The 21,735-nt window shown below is 40.5% G+C and overlaps 2 protein-coding genes and 2 non-coding genes across 5 annotated transcripts in view; 3 read left to right on the top strand and 1 right to left on the bottom strand.

The window, feature by feature from the left end:
* Positions 1-21,735, bottom strand: part of LOC109997284 (sushi domain-containing protein 3) — a 100,873-nt gene that overhangs the window by 41,803 nt on the left and 37,335 nt on the right. Inside the window, exon 3 of one of the 2 annotated variants that reach the window (XM_065951435.1) lies at positions 16,913-17,018. The exons of the other annotated variant lie outside the window; for it this stretch is intronic. The gene's annotated coding sequence lies outside the window, so the exon portion shown is untranslated. The remainder of the gene's footprint in view (positions 1-16,912; positions 17,019-21,735) is intronic. 2 annotated transcript variants of the gene reach the window in all.
* trnap-agg (transfer RNA proline (anticodon AGG)) lies at positions 2,376-2,447 on the top strand. The gene has a single exon. It is a non-coding gene; the product is annotated as a tRNA-Pro (tRNA).
* On the top strand, positions 3,226-3,297 carry trnap-cgg (transfer RNA proline (anticodon CGG)). The gene has a single exon. It is a non-coding gene; the product is annotated as a tRNA-Pro (tRNA).
* Positions 17,030-19,589, top strand: LOC136177652 (voltage-dependent T-type calcium channel subunit alpha-1G-like). The gene is made up of 3 exons (XM_065951439.1): positions 17,030-17,409; positions 17,515-17,641; positions 17,762-19,589. Exons 1-3 carry the CDS (start codon positions 17,285-17,287, stop codon positions 17,966-17,968), a joined length of 459 nt encoding a protein of 152 aa, XP_065807511.1. The 5' UTR covers positions 17,030-17,284; the 3' UTR covers positions 17,969-19,589.

Below are 21,735 nucleotides of genomic sequence, written 5' to 3'. Positions count from 1 at the left end.
TGGAAAGTTGCAGTGTCACTATTGGGTATCAAAATGTGTATTTCCCCCATTTACTGATGTAGGAGCTGTGAATTTCCATCTGTCTTCTGCAAAAACCAGATGCTTTCTGAAAGAGCTTTGGACCTAACTGACACCCATAGAAATACATCCCTTCCACTTTGCAGAAGTGCAAGGATACATTTTGAGATAGTCCCTCGACTTCAGAATGCATTCATGGGCTTCACGAAAATTTCCTATTGAAACTGTTATTTTGTGGCTTGTTGGTCCAGGGGTATGATTCTCGCTTAGGGTGCGAGAGGTCCCGGGTTGTTGGAAAGTTGCAGTGTCATGATTGGGTATCAAAATGCATGGTTCCCCCATTTACTGATGTAGGAGTTGTGAATTTCCATCCTCCTTCTGCAAAAACTTGATGCGTTCTGAAACATCCATGAATGTTACTTTCAGCCATTGCAATGTAGATTGTTTAGCAGGTCCACTTTGCAGATGTGCAAGGATAAGTTTTGAGATAGTCCCTCGACTTCAGAATGCATTCATGGGCTTCACGAAAATTTCCCCCATTTACTGATGTAGGAGCTGTGAATTTCCATCTATCTTCTGCAAAAACCAGATGCTTTCTGAAAGAGCTTTGGATCTTAATGACAGCCATAGAAATACATCCCTTCCACTTTGCAGAAGTGCAAGGATACGTTTTAAGATAGTCCCTCGACTTCAGAATGCATTCATGGGCTTCACGAAAATTTGTCAAATTTCCTTTTGTAAGTGACATTTTGTGGCTCGTTGGTCTAGGGGTATGGTTCTCGCTTCAGGTGCGAGAGGTCCGGGGTTCAAATCCCGGAAGAGCCCGAGCTATTGGAAAGTTGCAGTGTCATGATTGGGTATCATAATGTGTGTTTCCCCCATTTACTGATGTAGGAGCTGTGAATTTCCATCTGTCTTCTGCATAAACCAGATGCTTTCTGAAAGAGCTTTGGACCTAACTGACAGCCATAGAAATACATCCCTTCCACTTTGCAGAAGTGCAAGGATACGTTTTGAGATAGTCCCTCGACTTCAGAATGCATTCATGGGCTTCACGAAAATTTCCTATTGAAACATTTATTTTGTGGCTTGTTGGTCTAGGGGTATGATTCTCACTTTGGGTGCAAGAGGTCCCGGGTTCAAATCCCGGACGAGCCCAAGCTGTTGGAAAGTTGCAGTGTCATGATTGGGTATCAAAATGTGTGTTTCCCCCATTTACTGATGTAGGAGCTAGGAATTTCCATCTGTCTTCTGCAAAAACCAGATGCTTTCTGAAACATCCTTGAATGGTACTTTCAGCCATAGCATTGGATCCCTTCCACTTTGCAGAAGTGCAAGGATACGTTTTAAGATAGTCCCTCGACTTCAGAATGCATTCATGGGCTTCACGAAAATTTGTCAAATTTCCTTTTGTAAGTGACATTTTGTGGCTCGTTGGTATAGGGGTATGATTCTCGCTTAGGGTGCAAGAGGTCCCGGACGAGCCCGAGCTATTGGAAAGTTGCAGTGTCATGATTGGGTATCAAAATGCGTAGTTCCCCCATTTACTGATCTAGGAGTTGTGAATTTCCATCTATCTTCTTCAAAATCCTGATGCTTTCTGAAAGTGCTTTGGATCTTAATGGCAGCCATAGCAATACATCCCTTTCACCTTGGTAGTTGTGCAAGGAATCTATTTAATATGGTTCCGTAGGCTTTAGAATGCATTTTTTTAGCTTCTTGGAAATTCACAACTCCCAGACGAGCCCGAGCTATTGGAAAGTTGCAGTGTCATGATTGGGTATCAAAATGCATGGTTCCCCCATTTACTGATGTAGGAGTTGTGGATTTCAATCCTTCTGCAAAAACTTGATGCGTTCTGAAACATCCTTGAATGTTACTTTCAGCCATAGCATTGGATCCCTTCCACTTTGCAGAAGTGCAAGGATAAGTTTTGAGATAGTCCCTCGACTTCAGAATGCATTGATGGGCTTCACGAAAATTTGTCAAATTTCCTTTTGTAAGTGACATTTTGTGGCTCGTTGGTCTAGGGGAATGATTCTCGCTTCGGGTGCGAGAAGTCCAGGGTTCAAATCCCAGACGAGCCCGAGCTGTTGGAAAGTTGCAGTGTCATGATTGGGTATCAAAATGTGTGTTTCCCACATTTACTGATGTAGGAGCTGTGAATTTCCATCTGTCTTCTGCAAAAACCAGATGCTTTCTGAAACATCCTTGAATGTTACTTTCAGCCATAGCATTGGATCCCGTCCACTTTGCAGAAGTGCAAGGACACATTTTGAGATAGTCCCTCGACTTCAGAATGCATTGATGGGCTTCATGAAAATTTGTCAAATTTCCTTTTGTATGTGACATTTTGTGGCTCGTTGGTCTAGGGGTATGATTCTCGCTTAGGGTGCGAGAGGTCCAGGGTTCAAATCCCGGACGAGCTCGAGCTGTTGGAAAGTTGCAGTGTCACTATTGGGTATCAAAATGTGTATTTCCCCCATTTACTGATGTAGGAGCTGTGAATTTCCATCTGTCTTCTGCAAAAACCAGAAGCTTTCTGAAAGAGCTTTGGACCTAACTGACACCCATAGAAATACATCCCTTCCACTTTGCAGAAGTGCAAGGATACATTTTGAGATAGTCCCTCGACTTCAGAATGCATTCATGGGCTTCACGAAAATTTCCTATTGAAACTGTTATTTTGTGGCTTGTTGGTCCAGGGGTATGATTCTCGCTTAGGGTGCGAGAGGTCCCGGGTTGTTGGAAAGTTGCAGTGTCATGATTGGGTATCAAAATGCATGGTTCCCCCATTTACTGATGTAGGAGTTGTGAATTTCCATCCTCCTTCTGCAAAAACTTGATGCGTTCTGAAACATCCATGAATGTTACTTTCAGCCATTGCAATGTAGATTGTTTAGCAGGTCCACTTTGCAGATGTGCAAGGATAAGTTTTGAGATAGTCCCTCGACTTCAGAATGCATTCATGGGCTTCACGAAAATTTCCCCCATTTACTGATGTAGGAGCTGTGAATTTCCATCTATCTTCTGCAAAAACCAGATGCTTTCTGAAAGAGCTTTGGATCTTAATGACAGCCATAGAAATACATCCCTTCCACTTTGCAGAAGTGCAAGGATACGTTTTAAGATAGTCCCTCGACTTCAGAATGCATTTATGGGCTTCACGAAAATTTGTCAAATTTCCTTTTGTAAGTGACATTTTGTGGCTCGTTGGTCTAGGGGTATGATTCTCGCTTCGGGTGCGAGAGGTCCCGGGTTCAAATCCCGGACGAGCCCGAGATATTGGAAAGTTGCAGTGTCATGATTGGGTATCAAAATGTGAGTTTCCCTATTTACTGATGTAGGAGCTGTGAATTTCCATCTGTCTTCTGCAAAAACCAGATGCTTTCTGAAAGAGCTTTGGACCTAACTGACAGCCATAGAAATACATCCCTTCCACTTTGCAGAAGTGCAAGGATACATTTTGACATAGTCCCTCGACTTCAGAATGCATTCATGGGCTTCACGAAAATTTCCTATTGAAACTGTTATTTTGTGGCTTGTTGGTCTAGGGGTATGATTCTCACTTTGGGTGCAAGAGGTCCCAGGTTCAAATCCCAGACGAGCCCGAGCTGTTGGAAAGTTGCAGTGTTATGATTGGGTATCGAAATGTGTGTTTCCCCCATTTACTGATGTAGGAGCTGTGAATTTCCATCTGTCTTCTGCAAAAACCAGATTCTTTCTGGAAGACCTTTGGATCTAAATGACAGCCATAGCAATACATCCCTTTCACCTTGGTAGTTGTGCAAGGAATCTATTTAATATGGTTCCGTAGGCTTTAGAATGCATTTTTTTTTGCTTCTTGGAATTTCACAACTCCCGGACAAGCCCAAGCTATTGGAAAGTTTCAGTGTCATGATTGGGTATCAAAAAGCATGATTCCCCCATTTACGGATGTAGGAGTCGTGAATTTCCATCCTTCTTCTGCAAAAACCTGATGCTTTCTGAAATAGCCTTGGATCTTAATGACAGCCACAGCAATAGATCCCTCACATTTTGTAGTTATGTAAGGAGTATATTTGATATGATCCCTAGGCTTTAGAATGCAGTTTTTTTTGCTTCTTGGAAATTGGTCAAATTTCCTTTTGAAAGTGGTCCTTTGTGGCTCGTTGGTCTAAGGGTATGATTCTCACTTCGGGTGCGAGAGGTCCTGGTTTCAAATCCCAGACGAGCCCGAGCTATTGGAAAGTCACTCTGGTCTCACTTGGTAATCAAAATGCATGATTCCCCCATTTACTGATGTAGGAGTTGTGAATTTCAATCCTTCTGCAAAAACTTCATGCTTTCTGAAACATCCTTGAATGTTACTTTCAGCCATAGCAATGGATCCCTTCCACTTTGCAGATGTGCCAGGATACGTTTTGAGATGGTCCCTCGACTTCAGAATGTATTCATGGGCTATAGCGGCTAAGTCTAAAACTTAAAGCCACTGAGGGGCTACATAGACGGGCTAATCTAGCCTATTAATTGACGCGCTTGCCGGCTTCGCTCCTGAGCGTACGAATTCAAAATAAGACAGTCCAATATCTTCTTTGTTTAGGAATATTTATTTCTCATTTCATCGTTGTACTGATCACTGTCACGTGAGCTGTTCAAACAATAATCCATACATGTCCATTTACAATCACTCCTATTACCTCATAGTGTGGCGTACAGCGGTCAAAAAAGTGTAATTGCTCCCCGTCTAGCAACACCTGATACCCCAGTGATAGTTCCTACCTATATAGACTTTCACCTTAACCTAAAGGCGACCCCTGCTGGAACAATTTGTGTTTGCACTTCATAAACATGGCTCCTGCCTGGGCTTCAGGAAAATTTGTCAAATTTTCTCTTGAAAGAGAAATTGTGTGGCTCGTTGGTCCAGGGGTATGATTCTCGCTTTGGGTGCGAGAGGTCCCTGGACCAGCCCAAGCTATTGGAAAGTCACTGTGTCATGATTGGTTGTCAAAATGCATGGTTCCCCCATTTACTAATGTAGGAGTTGTTAATTTCCATCCTTTTGCAAAAACCTGATGCTTTCTGAAACATCCTTTAATGTTACTGACAGCCATAGCAATGGATCCCTTTCTAAAATTCCTAAACCCGCAATCAGACTGAAATAAAAAATAGTTGGTTGCTGTTCAGGGTTTCACCTTCTTCATTAGGTTATAAGTAATGCAAGTCATGTTTGGATACCAATATGAAAAGAGGAATTGTTCCAAGAATTACTGATGTATTCTTGCGATAGGTCAGGTTATTTAAATCCAGTGATTGTTTAAATATTTGTGCAAAGTGTCCCCTCTAATTTAGAACCATAACTCCCTGACATCCCCATCAGTCTCTTCCTCTCTATACGGGTCATCAATGGAGAAACTTTTGAATACTATTATTTTTCTAACTACCAAAGGGGTAATCTGAGTTGCCTTGTGTGTGAAGGAATAAGTGTTTAAGGTGAGTTTATATTTGGCAGATACTGGCAGATTAATGAACATTTAACACAGGAATGCTGAATTTGAACTGGGAAAATGTATTTTTCATTTTTTAAGGGACATTGAAAGACACTAGCTGCAGCTGTTTCCCTCTTGATCCCATGCTGCTCGTTACACTACCTCCTCAGAGTACAATTTAACCAATGTCAATTAAGTTTAGTCTTTTTTTTTTAAAGTTATAATAGACTGTAAAACAGTTACACTGGAAATACAGCCCTAAATTCATGTCATACAATACATATTTTTATCAAATTATTTTCTAACTCCAAAGAGTTGCTTGGTAAATTTATTTGTGCTACCTGAGGTTTTCACATTTCATTCTGGGGATGGATACCTGCTGACTGACACACATCTTTAGGATTGCATTGTTTGGAACCAGAATAAAAAAAACAGTTGTGCATTTCACTGAATGCAACATTGACTACAGTTATGAGTTGAAATCAGTATTCCAAAGGCCATTTGGGAAAACCCTGCTCACACTACAAAGCATGCACCGGAGACAACTGAAGTGATTCTGAAAGTATGCACACAGCCATACATACACAAAATCCCTCAACAAATATTATTACCTAACTATTTAAAAAACAATGAAGTTCAAAACAAATATTCAAGATTCTAATTGATCTGGTGATATTGGCTTCTACAATCTGAATCTCAAACATTTTAAACTGGAAATATCCTCTTTACTACAAAGATTGGTTCAAATGAAAGATCCTCTATTCATAATACGATACCATTATAAATGTTACATTAGCTGACAAGTTTCTGAGACATTTCATAGAAGTAAAAATGTAACACATATAATGCAACTTTACACCAATGTCTAAACTATATTTTAGTTTTGGATTGAGGTTGTCCCCTTTTAAATGGTTAGGGGGGGTTAGGCTGTATAGGATAATTTTACTATAGAAGAGACCATAAAAAAAAATGGGAAAGGACCACAAAAAGGTGAGTAGATCATGGTCATTGGATTGTTTTTGTTTTTATTAAAAAAGTATTGTCCTTGCTTAAAATTCAGTTGCTTCAAGAAATAACTGCATAGTCTGCAAATCAGTGATGTTACAGGAGTAACGTTATCAATGTGATTAAAGCTATTGTTAACACAGTATCCCCACTAAGCCTTTTCTAGGTTCTCATAAACATCAACTATGACCAGTACCAAAATAAAATATTTGTAGGGCAAAGAAAAGGGGTTTGTCAATAGTCAAAATGTTGAACATTGTTTAAATTCAGATGAAGGGGTTTCTGTCTGACCTATTCAAGTGTTAGTGTTTCAGAGTCAGACATCATGAGTTCATATATTTTCTAAAATAAAGCAAAAAGCTTATGCAAAGTTTCCCACAGTTAATGCAAAAATATCTATGACATATCCCTTCTCTTCAGCCCCAAATATTAACTGATCAAGATATCAAAAGTGTAAAAATGTGATTGATATGGTTTAAAAAAAAAAATCTTATTGAAGTTAAAGTTCAACTTTGCTTCATTGGCACGAACAAATCAGTGGTGTGATTGCCAAAGCAGTGTACATAGCACTTAATACAATAAGCCTATATTATGCATATTTACATTCATTATTCATAGCCTATTATAACATTATTATTATTTGACTTGGCAGGTTTCCATGTTTTCCAAAATAAGTTTCAGAATGTGTACAGAGACTGCTGTTGATTTTCAAGCATTTAAGGCCTATTTCTAAATCACTGTTTATTTCTAAACTTAAACAAACTATGATTGAATGTATACAGTGTGCGTCTTTATGGAAGTTCATTTAGTCTAACAGGCAAAAACCAATTGAAGGCAAGATACCTGCAACATGTTTTTTCGCCGGTAAGTGCTTTACTCCAGTTGTCTTTCGTTATTAAGCATTGATGTTGTTTCATAAATTTTCAATATTGTAATAGTTTTTATATAATTTTTATTATCATAAAATATGTTCGGTTAAACGTCAGTCTTTGGATGGATATCTTGCAACATCTCTTCTGGTGACATAATTTACTAAAACACTGAAGTGAAAAAAAAAATGTTAAAGGGAATTTAATACGAAAAGGACGGATGTTTGACAATGGTCCACTTTCCAATTAGGTTGTATATTGTATTATATTTGTATATATTCTTGACAATATCTATGAAACTCATGTCAATAAAGCACAGTTGATTTGAATAGAAACAAACGAACCAGATGTTAATGGACAACTATTAACCCACATTCAGAAGCTTTAGTGAGGTCGTGTTTCAAGCAGCACTTAGCTAAACTGTTTGTTTATTTTTTGTCTTATTGTTTTTCTTTTGTTTCAGCCAGAAGGCAGTTCATGCTAATTGTGATGCTAACATAAAGGCAAAGCGAGCTCATAGTTTTGTTAGCATTAAGTCTTGTCACGTCGTCTAGCAGCGTCTGTTGCTATGGATACGCTGTCAAACCGCATTACATTTTCTGTAGTCTCGGTGCAACTATGTATTTTTAACCTATTCATTCAAAAAATAATTTAAAATATATTTTAATTTTCTCAGTCAACTCGGGGTAATGAAACATAAAAAATAAGTTTATTTTCAGAAATTCGTCAGAGTGCATTAATGTGTGTTTTCATCACTTGGCCTGTTGTGTGAATATTTAGTTCGTTTCCGGTCAGATGTCAGTTTACCACAACATCTAAAATTTGTTCCTGCAGCTCCTAGGTTGCGCTAGCCTATGTTAAAATGTCGCTTATAACGCTTATAAACAGAAATGCTTAGCTATAAATTACTTCTGTTATAACTGAGATATCTGAATAAATAAAATAAATAATACTATTTCCACTGACAAATTTGAGTTCTGCATCCCAAAACGTCACGTCAAAGCTGATAGCAGTGCATGTCCTGCTTTTCTCTCCTTCACAGCTGCTGCGAACATTTCAGCACTGAAAATTCAATGATACAATTAAATCTTTATTTAGAATGTATGCACAGAAATTGCGCATAAAACAGGCTGATAGAAACATACATAATGTACCAGAAGGATAGAATAATAGTGCACACCTTTAAGCTAAAGGATGTAGGCCTACTTGAAATATATATATTTGTTATCCTATTGTTACTTACTATATTACTAACCCTATCTATATCTCAATCTGACCTTTTTCCTTCATTCATGTCTAACATGTCCACAGATAGAACTAGCACAATGCTATCAGTGTGATTGATTAAATCACACAAAAAGAGGATCAAGCTGCTAAAGTTTCATCATGACTGATGCAATGAGAAGAAAGGAGGTGAAGGAGCGTGGAGTGGCCCACAGCATACAGCAACAGGAGGAGAACTTGCCCTACCCACATATGGCTTCTGTTGTTTTCCTGTGCTTGAAACAAAGCACCAAACCTCAAAGTTGGTGTCTGGCGATGACCAACAGCCCATATCCTTTCCTTCCACTGAAGGTCTAAACTTGCCCAACAACCGGAGACACTGAATATCAGGAAGAATAATACAGAATAATATGTTTGACTTGATATCACGCTGTATGTATCCATCTGAGTTCATGTGATTGTCTGATAGAGTTTGAAGAGGAGCCTGGAGACTATGCAAACATCGTACAATTTAAGCTGTATAAGTCCCATTAGGTGCGTACTGCATTAAATCTTTCATTCTCTGTTTTCCAAAAGTTACATGAAGTTATAAATGTGATCTACTCTGTCTGTTTTGGACTTAACCTGTACCTGCACATGGATGGATTATATGTCCATTCTGATGGTCCTGCTCACCTGTGTGACTCTGTGCATGTACAAACCGCATGAAGAACACAACATCTACCTGAAGGTAAGTGTGACCTCTAGGGGGAACCGGCAGTAGAATGTATTTGATGACCTTTCAATTATTATTTTAATTTATCAGTAAAAGTTAGAAATAAAGTGAAGTTGTAGAAAAGCAAACCTTTACCCTGTGAACGTATGTGAGCACAAGCATGGTTGTTGTTGCTGTATCTACAAGTGTTCTCTTTTTCTATGTGTATGACCAGGTTTTTGAGGTGGTTATATTTGCACTGTTCTTGTTGGAAATGGTCATCAAGATGGTGGCCATAGGGATCCCTGGCTATCTGTGCAGCAATTGGAACAAGTTTGATTGCTTCATCAATTGTGGAGAGTAAGTATCCAACGCTTCTGTCCCTTGCTCACAAATATCTCTATTTTCTCATTCATCTGTAGTTAACTCTAGATATCATGTGAAATGTCTTTGTTACTCCAGGGTTAAATACATTATCGACAACAATTCAAACACAAATGCAGAAGTGCTCCTAGCTTTAAATTGGAGAAACAAAGCAATATGGATGCTATTTTGCTCCATTGTTTGATTGCTTGATTGTTTTTTTGTTGTTGCCATATTTAAGATAAGGCATTGCAAAATATATATTTTTGAGCCATCAGCCTCTCGTGTGTTCATAATCATCATAAGAATGTGTGCACATTTATTTTTTGTATATGTAACTGTCCCTTCAGAGTGATGGATTTTGTTCTGGCCCACTACGGCTATCAATGGTAATTATTTCAAGCTCTCAGGCCGATGCGACTGTTTGGTAGGATACAGAGTAAGTCAATATTTGAACATCTGAAAAACTACTTAGTACTCCTCAATGGCCCCCAAATTATTCACACAGGGCCCTGATGGTATTCATCCTAAACATCCAATCATCAGCATGTTTTTTTTTCTCAAAACATCCATTGTTGTCTTCTTTTTTTTTTTTCTTTCATTTTTTGCAGGTATGAAAATTTTGGTGGCAGTACTCGTGGACACCCTGCCAATGCTGGGAAATGTTCTCTTCCTCAATATGCTGGTCATCCACATCTTTGCAGTTGTGGGAGTCCAGCTTTGGGGCGGGCAGTTGCGAAACCGCTGCTTCCTGGGAGAGGACATTCCTACGTAAGGATATCTTTCTTTGTTTTCTTCAAGTGTTTACATTTTGAATACTTTCAGAGCTAGAATCGGCTAAAAAAAAAAGGCCTCCATGTATTTAATAACAGTCCAGAATATTAACAATAATATGAAATAGAAATACAGCAAATATTTACATTGAAGCTTCAACAAGAAAATGTCTGGTGTTTGTACATGAACTATACATGTAACAATTCATTGATCATTATTGTCACCAGTTCACATTCTGTCAATCAAATTATTAACTGGCTAATTATTACTTCAATGATATGATTGATGTTGCCTCTTGATGTGACCTGTGATTACTTACCAGCTTTATGTAAACTGTTTTTGAGCTATTATCTTTATTTTTCAATTTAGAGAGTACAATGTATCCCTGAGTCCATACTACCTCTCCAAGCTTGGTGAAATGTACCCCTTCATCTGTTCGCCTGACAACAAAGGCGGGATGCAGCGCTGTAGTGATATCCCAGCTTACAAAGAGGACGGAGAGACCTGCTCCTTGGCTGCTCCCCTCCATCGTTCAGCAGTAAATGCAGGCAACTGTGTCAACTGGAACCAGTACTACAACGTCTGTCGGCCCGGGGTGGACAACCCGTACATGGGAGCCATCAGTTTTGACAACATTTGCTTCTCCTGGATAGCCATATTCCAGGTAAGGAGGGCTTAATATGTGTGTCAGTTAATAAAGTCGATGTTCTGTTTGTGACAATAAAGATGAAAATAGGGGGTTAGGAATATAAGGTATGTAATTATGTTTTAATGTTATTCTTCTGTCGCTCCTTGTTTCCAGGTTGTTACACTGGAAGGATGGGCAGAGATCATGTTTTTTGTAATGGATGCCCACTCCTTCTGGAATTGTCTGTTCTTCATATTTGTCACCATTGTAAGTGGTCGCTTGTCATATTTGACCCTTCAGTTGACGGCCTCAGCATTTAACCATGTTGTTGTCAAATCTCTGTCAAAGTCAAATCCCAGCAAATTGAGGGAAGAATCACTTACATGCAAACATGCTTCTGTTACCCAACCAGATGGGCTCTTTCATTATGATGAATGTGTGCGCAGTCGTCATCGCCACCAAGTTCTCTGAGAACATGGAGAGGAAGACCGAAGAGCCACACGCTGGCACTGTTACCATAACACAGATATTTGAAGAGTTGAAGTGTTTGGTGGAGAGGACCTTCTCCAAAATCAACAGGTCAGTTACTGTATAGGTATAAGTAACAACTTATATCATATATATCCAACCTGAATATACTGTTAAGTAATGACTTTCTAAAAAGAGAGTTAAATCAAACCTCCTCTGGGTTTGTTCACACTGACGAGATGACACTTTCTTCAGCTCCTTTATGTGTCACTCAGAGGATCAAACATGTTTCATACATTTTTACACTAACCCCTCCCTGTCCAACCGTTAGCCCTGCCACCACATGGGGAAGAGAGACAACTTCTCCTAATCAGGGAGACTGTGTGAGGGGCATAATGGCGGAGTGGAGTGGATTGTTGGGGAGTACAATTGCAGGAGAACCAACATTTCTGAACCAAAGAAAAGACTTTGCTCGGTCAAAAATACTCCCCGCTGAGGGAGTTTTGTTTTGGTCTGAGAGACTGGTCCCAAATTATAATTATGCCATTAGGAAGCATATGAAACATGTTGATGTTTTTGTGATGAAATTATTTATTTGAAAATATGTATATAAATGCCTCATAATTAAACCAAAAAATGTTGGTAGCCACTTCCTGTAAGTGTCATTCTAAAGCTAACAAACATGGACACAGAGATACATAACAGCATGTTTTAACCTGAAAATTATTTATTTTTATATATTCATTTATATTCTTTTTCCTTTCACCAATAGAAACCACAGGGTGGGCCCTGATAGCAGCGACAGAAAGAGAAACACCTTGGTGAGACCATAGTGAAACATCTGTAACACCACTTCTTGCATCACTTATAAGGGGTCACTTCACTGACTGCCTTCACTTTTAGGATGAGGTCTGGACACCCTGCTTGAAAATCCTGAAGAGGACTGTTGCAAGTATACTGTTCGACCGACTGATCATGTTTGCTGTGGTGCTCAGTATCCTCGCCTTGGCTATAGAGCACCATGAGGAGGTGAGGAGTTCATTATTGTAGTGTGCTTACTATCTGTCCATTCTGGGCTTCTATAAATGTCAGATGGGTAAGATGAATGATAGCAGCGAGGGATGCCTCAGTCTTTGCCTTTGATTCAGGACATATTTCAGATGTACAGCACATATAAAAGAAACTGCATTTATATTTGGAAGACGAGGAAGGCACTAATATTATCCTTACTTTCCAACAGCCTAAGAAGTTAACACATATGTTAGGCATCAGTAACATCATCTTCACCACCATTTTTCTTGTGGAAATGATCATAAAGCTGCTGGCTCTCAAGTTTGAGTACTTCAAGGATCGAAACAACGTCTTTGACTTTTCCCTTGTCATCATCAGGTAACATGAATCCAATTCTTTTGAATGTGATAATGTGGAACACGGGGAGGGAGCGGTTTTATCCATTAAAGACACCAATGTCATTCACACTTGATTCGTGAAAAACTGACACTTTCTTTACTCCTGTGTTATCCAGCTATTTTAGATTTAGAAGTCTTAAGCCCGGCATGCACTATGCGATAGTAGAAAAGGTGTAGTTGCCAGGGCGAGTCAGTTTTCCTGCAGGCACAATCAGATATGAAAGTGGCTATGTTTGGGAAAAGGCTTGTGGTTCAGCTCTCACTGTGTGATTTTGTGCAATCGTACAACCAAAACATCAAACATGCCAGAAAATCTTCCCATCAGTCGGAAGCAGCTGATCGAGTTATAATTGATGGGCGTGACTCAGTGTACACTGTATGACTGACGCCGGGCGATTGGACTGAAATTCAGCCCTTACTCAAAAATCTGTTCTAAATCGGGTTGTCATTTTATTCAGCGAAAACTCAAAACGCTATGTTCCACTTTAGTCAATAATGACGTCAATAAAAATGAATTACACTTTAGATTGTTTTAGTCAGAAATCAGGGAGAGAGAGAGTGGGGAATGACATGCAGAAAAGGAGCCAAAGGTCAGATTTGAACCCGGGCTGCCCGCTTTGAGGACTGTAGACTCTGGTCATGGGACGAGTGTGGGCCACCGGCGTGTAGTGGGGAACTATCAGTGTGTTATTAGTACTTTAACTACTTCCCCTGGGAGACATTTTAGCACAGAAGAGCTACAGATTCAACCTATCACACAGCTTGTTATACATCTTAATAAAGGGAAGCCTAAGCCTCTTCAGTTTGATGTAGAATAAAAATGTTTTTGGGGTGTTGTATAATGCACGACAAAACGACTTATCAGGCAAATGTATTTCCCTTTTTTTCAGTTTGTGGGAGGTCATTGGTAAAGCTCAAGGCAAGCTATCAGTTCTTCGGTCTTTGCGTCTGCTGCGGTTTGTCAGGCTCCTTCACTTCCTGCCTTACCTGAAGAGACAGCTGCTAGTGCTGAAGAAGACGATTGAAAGGGCAGCAGGGCTCTGCATTCTTCTGCTGTTTTTCATCTTCATGTTTAGGCATGTACACACCAAAACGAACCCAAATCCCTCCTCCATGTTAGTCTGTTTGAAGACAGTAAACTCCAAATGCTGTTCTACATCAACGATTAACAATAATGAGCTGTGTCTGGTTAAATGATTCTGACAGTCCTTGTTTCTCTGCAGTATACTGGGTATGCTCCTGTTTGGTGGTAAATTTAAGTTCATGACAAAGCATGGAGAAATCATCACCGACAGGAAAAACTTTGATGACCTTTACTGGTCCATGGTTACCGTGTTTCAGGTCGGTTCCTTCATTGTATTCTTTCAGCATGCCGATTGTGCCTCAATGTATTTCTCTAACACTTCTATCAATGCAGATTTTGACACAGGAGGACTGGAATCTGGTGCTCTACAATGCCATGGCGACTACATCCACATGGGCCACACTCTACTTTGTTGCACTCATTATGACGGGAAAGCACGTTCTGCTTAATGTCCTTGTGGGCATCGTGGTTCAGAGCTTCCAGGAAATGTGCAATCCAAGCAGCGAATCCCCCGAGAATGACTCCCCACAGACAGATTACGATGAAGAAAGTGTAAGTTTGTCAAGGTGCTGAATCTGCTCAGCCAACGCCACTGTCCGACATTAAACTCTGTTTACTGTTGCTCCAGGGCTCGACAAGCTCCGGCTCTGGCTCTGGGCCCAGTAAACTCACTGGGATTACCCCTGCCCCTGGAGAAGACTTTCTCACAAAGGACAATGTAAGATCCAAAAAATGCTACGTTTTAAAGTCAGGATTGGGGCTAAACTGAGAGTCAATCCTGGATTTGACTTAACAAAGCTATACACAGAACAATGCAGCAGACAATCATACACATTATTTACTTTGCTCTTATTCTCAGAAATATGTTGCTGCTTTACTCATAATGTTCAGTGTTGCTGTCTTTTTCATACTTTGGAATAAATGAGGGAACTTTTGTGTAACTATCCATCCCCGCAGAGATATCCAACCTTGATCCAGAAAGTCCTCTGTTGGTGCAAAGAGCATGAGGACTGGTCATTCTATGTGTTTTCTTCAAAGAACAGGCATGTCTAAACCCACGTGAAGAACGATTTTCACTATTCTCTAAAAACTCCGGTTTCAGGGCTGCAGATGTTTCTTAGCAACAGGCTCAAGCTACCATCGATTTGGTTTTGATCCTGGATCAACTGGATCCTGGATCATATAAAAGTGGTTTCCAGTTAGAACTTTAAAGCAGCACATTTGTTATTGTCTTTTATTTTTTTTAGCAGCGAATGTTGTATATTTTATACTCTGTTTACCTAAAGGCCTAATTAGGGACAAGAGTTGGAAACTAGCAATAGCCACAATCCCTCTGTGCAGCACATCAACATCACAACCATGTGAAATTTCATGGTCCGCATGAAATAAATGAACTCAAATTCAAACAATTTACAAAAAATAAGGAGAAATTTAAGTCATACAAAGAGTGAGTACAGAAGCTATTTTAATTTGAAATACATTTAATAAGGATTACTTGAAAAAACAAAACAATCTTCTTGTAAATTCCCAAATCCCACGTGATCCTGATCTTCATTCTTCTAAGCCAGGGGTGCCCAAACAGTCGATCGACAGGTAGATCGCTGACTGATTCTCAGTCGATCGAGATGTTTAGTCAATATAAAATACAATTGTAAAATAGAAAAGTGATTTCAATTTCATCTCATTGCAGTTTTTCCCACACACGATACCTGTGTGGGGAGCCCAAGAATACTTCCGACCTGTGTGTATTTAATTTTTCATTTATTCATGAAATTGCTGCGTGCATGAGAGAGCGAGCGGCGGAGATAGAGAGAGAGAGAGAGCGCGCAAGAGAGAGAGTGCAGGCATGCGCAATGACGTGCAGGTAAAACCGGGGGGGGGTAAATGTTTTCCCAAAAAGTCATATATAGAAACTATGCTACGAGTATTAAGCGCATTTGATGAAGCTGCGCATTTGATGAAGCCGCGATGCTCATGACTGTGAGCATCGCGGGGCACGCTGAGACACACCAACAAACAGCGCAAACGCACACATACACGCACACGCACGCACACACACACACACACACACACACGCACTGGAGCGCCAGCCACCACGTGAACCTTTTTACTTTTTACTTTTAGTGCTACAGCACACAGTTGATCCGTGATCCGTACTGACCAAGGCGGGAACACACGTGACCCGGTCAAACAGTCGGTTGGACTTTACTCCGTTCACTCTCACCGTGTCTGCAGCTAATTTAACAAAAGCAAAATCATCTCACAGCAGCCTGCTGTAGTCTGTGAACATCTCCACACAGATTAAAGTTGTTTGTTGTAAACTAAATTAAGGGGAAAACATATGTGATATAAATACAAACTTGATATTAAATTGTAGCCTACCCTAAAATAAGAGTTTAAAAAAAAGTATGTCGATATTGCATTATTTTTTACAGAACTCTCATTTATTATATCTGATATTATTTTCTGTTTGTTGTGTGAGTATTAAATGCGTTTGTAGGCTGTCGGTAAAGGCTATGGCTCACTATGTGGACTGGTAGATCTCGGCAGACTGGTAACTTTAAAAGTAGATCTTGGTTCAAAAAAGGTTGGGCACCCCTGTTCTAAGCTGTGTCACCATTGCTATGGATAGGCCTGGAATAGACCCTTAAAGCACGGTGAGACACACCGACTGGATATATAACCTACAATTACCTGTGCCCAAGTGGAGAGTAAACCTATAGGCATACAGTCAATCTCTGAAGAGTTTTCATGTCACACCCTTTCATGGTAATGCTTATCTAGCATGTCCTCTTCCACACGGCATCCTCATAGTTATGAATTGTGAGGCTATTACAGCGACACCACAGACTGACATGTAAAGAGGAATTTCCCCATGGGGACAAAACAGATTTTTTTTAACGCTGACCTTTAGGAGCGATTGATCCTCAATGTGTCCCTCTACGTCTTCTCTGGTGTGTTCCTGGTTGAGATGCTTTTCAAGGTTAGCACCTTTTTTTCCTCCCTGGAGAGGCCTATGGTTAATATGAAATGAAATTAGTATGAACATCATTTCTATATTCTAACACATTATCACACAATATCATTTTAAAACATAAACATTTTTGACGATTTCAACATTAGTCAATTCGTGTTGCTCAGATTTTTCTGCTGCTATCTGGAGTGTTTGAAGAATAACCTTGTTTGATATGATTTGATATTTTTGTTGCTGTATCACCAGGTTCTGGCTCTGGGTGTGTTCTTTGGGAAGGACTGCTACCGTCGGTCTACGTGGAACATCATGGATGGTTTGTTGGTGATTTTGTCTTATGTCGACATCTTTGTGTCTCTGGCCAACACGGGGAACACCCACATGTTTAGCATCCTCAAGGTTTTCCGCTTGCTCCGCACACTTCGTCCACTGAGGTACATTCTTTACCATTTTTACTTCTCATATTCTTCCTAAGTGTGTGTCTGTAGGTACACGTGCTGGTGCTGATAAACATTTGAGTTGGTGTTTGTGTTTTCCAGGGTGATCAAGCGAGCTCCCAAACTAAAGCTGGCTGTGGAAGCTCTGATCGCCTCGGTTAAACCCATCGGGAACATCGTTCTCATTTGCTGTGCCTCCTTCTTTTTCTTCGGTATCCTCGGAGTGCAGGTAACACAAACTCACATGGCTCTGTGGCCAGTTGTTACTTCAGAACTTCTGTTTCGAGTTCAGTACAGTGAACAAATAACACTTCAGACTTTCTATCTTCCTCTCTAAAAAACACTTCAGTTGTTCAAAGGGAAGTTCTTCTCCTGCTGGGGTGAGGACATAAGAAACATCACCACTAAGAGTGAATGTCTGGAGGCCGGCTATTACTGGACACGAAAGACGTTTAACTTTGACAACTTGCCTCACCACCACTGTCAGCAGAAGCAAAGAAATGAGTTGTTGAAACAGGGAGCAGGAGAAGACCGATGCATGGGTAACAAAGCTTAGTGATAGCTCTCTGACAAAGAGGTGTGCTCCAGTAACTTCTTCTTTATAATAATACATTAACGGCTGTCAGCAGCTACCTCAAGTAGAATTTCATTCTATGAGGAATACGATGGTAAACTTGCTCATTCACCAGCCAGTGGAGATTCTAGAGTCTGCCGGGGCCCTCGGCCAAGATCAATAGGGGGGCCCTCCAATTGATTGCATTGCAGTGAAATTTGCACATTTTGGCCCCTGCTTTGGTTTAAGTCAGTGAGCCCTTAGGGGGCCCCTATTGGTCTGGGGCCCCAATCAGTTGCCAGCACCTCTGTCACCAGCAAACAAGCAACAGGCTAAATTTGCGGACCCCTTTCCAATATAGTGACTGCCATCTTTCACCTCTTTAGAAACCAAGGGGTGACATCACTGACACTGATCCCCCCCTCCACCATCATCTGCTCGTATGTTTCCAGAAAACTGAAATATCACATGGTCATAAGTATTCAGACCCTTTGCTCAGTATTGAGTAGAAGCACCCTTTTGAGCTAGTACAGCCATGAGTCTTCTTGGAAATGATGCAACAAGTTTTTCACACCTGGATTTGGGGATCCTCTGCCATTCTTCTTTGCAGATCCTCTCCAGTTCTGTCAGGTTGGATGATGAACGTTGGTGGACAGCCATTTTCAGGTCTCTCCAGAGATGCTCAATTGGGTTTAGGTCAGGGCTCTGGCTGGGCCAGTCAAGAATGGTCACAGAGTTGTTCCGAAGCCACTCCTTTGTTATTTTAGCTGTGTGCTTAGGGTCATTGTCTTGTTGGAAGGTGAACCTTCGGCCCAGTCTGAGGTCCTGAGCACTCTGGAAGAGGTTTTCTTCCAGGATATCTCTGTACTTGGCCGCATTCCTCTTTCCTTCAATTGCAACCAGTCGTCCTGTCCCTGCAGCTGAAAAACACCCCCATAGCATGATGCTGCCACCACCATGTTTCACTGTTGGGATTGTATTGGGCAGGTGATGAGCAGTGCCTGGTTTTCTCCACACATACCGCTTAGAATTAAAGCCAAAAAGTTCAATCTTGGTCTCATCAGACCAGAGAATCTTCTTCCTCATAGTCTGGGAGTCCTTCATGTGTTTTTTGGCAAACTCTATGCAGGCTTTCATATGTCTTGCACTGAGGGGCCACTCTGCCATAAAGCCCCGACTGGTGGAGGGCTGCAGTGATAGTTGACTTTGTGGAACTTTCTCCCATATCCCTACTGCATCTCTGGAGCTCAGCCACAGTGATCTTTGGGTTCTTCTTTACCTCTCTCACCAAGGCTCTTCTCCCACGATTGATCAGTTTGGCTGGATGGCCAGGTCTAGGAAGAGTTCTGGTCGTCCCAAACTTCTTCCATTTAAGGATTATGGAGGCCACTGTGCTCTTAGGAACCTTGAGTACTGCAGAAATTCTTTTGTAACCTTGGTCAGATCTGTGCCTTGCCACAATTCTGTCTCTGAGCTCCTTGGGCAGTTCCTTCGACCTCATGATTCTCATTTGCTCTGACATGCACTGTGAGCTGTAAGGTCTTATATAGACAGGTGTGTGCCTTTCCTAATCAAGTCCAATCAGTTTAATTAAACACAGCTGGACTCCAATGAAGGAGCAGAACCATCTCAAGGAGGACCAGAAGAAATGGACTGCATGTGAGTTAAATATGAGTGTCACAGCAAAGGGTCTGAATACTTATGACCATGTGATATTTCAGTTTTTCTTTTTTAATAAATTTGCAAAAATTTCTACATTTCTGTTTTTTTTCTGTCAAGATGGGGTGCTGAGTGTACATTAACGAGAAATAAAATGAACTTTTTTGATTTTAGCAAATGGCTGCAATGAAACAAAGAGTGAAAAATGTAAAGGGGTCTGAATACTTTCCGTACCCACTGTATGTAAAGACCAGAGAGACATGCTGAGACATTGTCTGCCCTCTTGTTGTAACCTACATCATAGAGCAGCAGGTATGTGTGTCTGTTTGACCAGAGACACACACACACACACACACACACACACACACACACACACACACACACACACACACACACACACACACACACACACACACACACACACACACACACACACACACACACACAGAGAGAGCAGAGAGAGGATTGTTAAGGTGTCATTTTCAGCTGATTCAAATCAACTTCTCCTGTCACCCTCCTGCAGGGTTGTGCCAACATGTCAGGGGGTTTATTTGGGATCTTGAATCTAACTGCTGCTCTGTACGAGCGAGTGGAAGAGCAAACTTTAGATGAGAGATCAAAAAACAGTCTATACCTTTCAGGCTTGTGTCATACAGACCTAGCTAATCCTCCAACCTCTTGATGGCATGGACATCTCTTTTTACTGTCCAACACGCAGCTGACACTTTGTACAATATTTGACCATGTGTCTTCTCTACATGCTGATTGTGTTTTTTTTCAGGACACGTTGAGGGAATGTCCTGTCGATGTCGATGCCTGTCCAAGCTACCTGTTGTGGGTCGCCCCGGTATACTTCATCAGCTTCGTCATCATGGCCCAGTTCGTGCTGGTTAACCTGGTGGTGGCGTGCATTATGATGGCACTGGAGGAAAGCAACCAGGTACACACCAAGACAAACACAAACTTAAAGCCATTCTTTGATAAGAAGTGAGGACACTCTCAATCCCCTTACTTTGATCACGGTGGAGGAATTGTTTGTCCCTGCCTTAAAAACAGAGTAAAGAGCTTAAACATCAGAGTGGGCCTGCAGTAGCGCCAATGTCAGCGGTCCTTGGCCCCTCATTTAAATTTGAAATTTTAGAATGGCATAGAAGTGTAACAGAATAATATTTTGGTCTTTCAGAGAAATCCTATTAACTTCTGTCTCCTCCTGGAGGAGGAAAATAACCAGGACACCGAGCTGGAGTTGACTTCTACAGGGGAGAGGGGTACAACAGGTCCAGCCACGCCATTGCAGACGAGTCCGGTGGCAGATGAACAGTCAGAGGAGCTACGTGAATATAAAGTCTTGTCACCTATTCAATTGTTGTAAGTTAAAACCCCTCCAAAAACAGCAAAACTTGTACTTGACTTTTTTTAATAAACCATGAATTTATGATCTGTTATGATAAATTGTATCCAGTTTGTGGTTTAGAAAAGGCCTTTTAAAGGGACACACACCAGGAACTGTCATCTGCATTTCTTTTTTTTAATATATATTTTATTCATTTTTTAAACATAACAAGCACAGAACAAGACAGCGCAGATGTAATCAAATTACTGAATAATTTTTTTTTTTTTCAATATATATATATTTAAAAAATAAAAAATAAAAAATAATAATAACATACATGGGTTGTAATAACATATATCATATCAGATACAATCTTATCTACCTAAATTACATGTCAAAGGGAAAAAAAAAACATGACTATGATGTATTTTTGAAGATAAAGTGTGGGCACCCTTTCTGCAATAAGCCAACCAGATCAGTGGGAAGATAATCTATGAAGGGTTGCCAAATATTATAAAATAAGTTGTTATTGCCCTTTAATTTAGCACTGAGGTGTTCCATAGGAAGAACCTTAAATGTTTCTCTGTACCACTGCGTAACTGATGGAGGCTTCTCCTGAATCCACTGAAACAGAATACATCTCCTCGCTAGGAGCAGAAGTTTACCCAATAGAACGAGCTGTCCTGTTGATAGAGAAAACTGTTGCGTAGGTAAGTTCAGGAGAAACAATGCTGGCTCTAGTTTTATTGTTCTGTGAAAAATTAAGCCAAGCTCCTGG

The sequence above is a fragment of the Labrus bergylta genome, chromosome 23, assembly GCF_963930695.1.
Source record: "Labrus bergylta chromosome 23, fLabBer1.1, whole genome shotgun sequence".
NCBI classification, from domain to species: domain Eukaryota; kingdom Metazoa; phylum Chordata; class Actinopteri; order Labriformes; family Labridae; genus Labrus; species Labrus bergylta.
This window is presented reverse-complemented; position numbering and strand designations above follow the sequence as displayed.

Coding starts and splice junctions, on each gene's coding strand:
- LOC136177652 (XM_065951439.1), top strand. CDS start 17,285: ATGGATGGTTTGTTGGTGATTTTGTCTTATGTCGACATCTTTGTGTCT. Junction 17,410..17,514: donor CGCACACTTCGTCCACTGAG/GTACATTCTTTA, acceptor TGTGTTTTCCAG/GGTGATCAAGCGAGCTCCCA. Junction 17,642..17,761: donor TCGGTATCCTCGGAGTGCAG/GTAACACAAACT, acceptor AAAACACTTCAG/TTGTTCAAAGGGAAGTTCTT.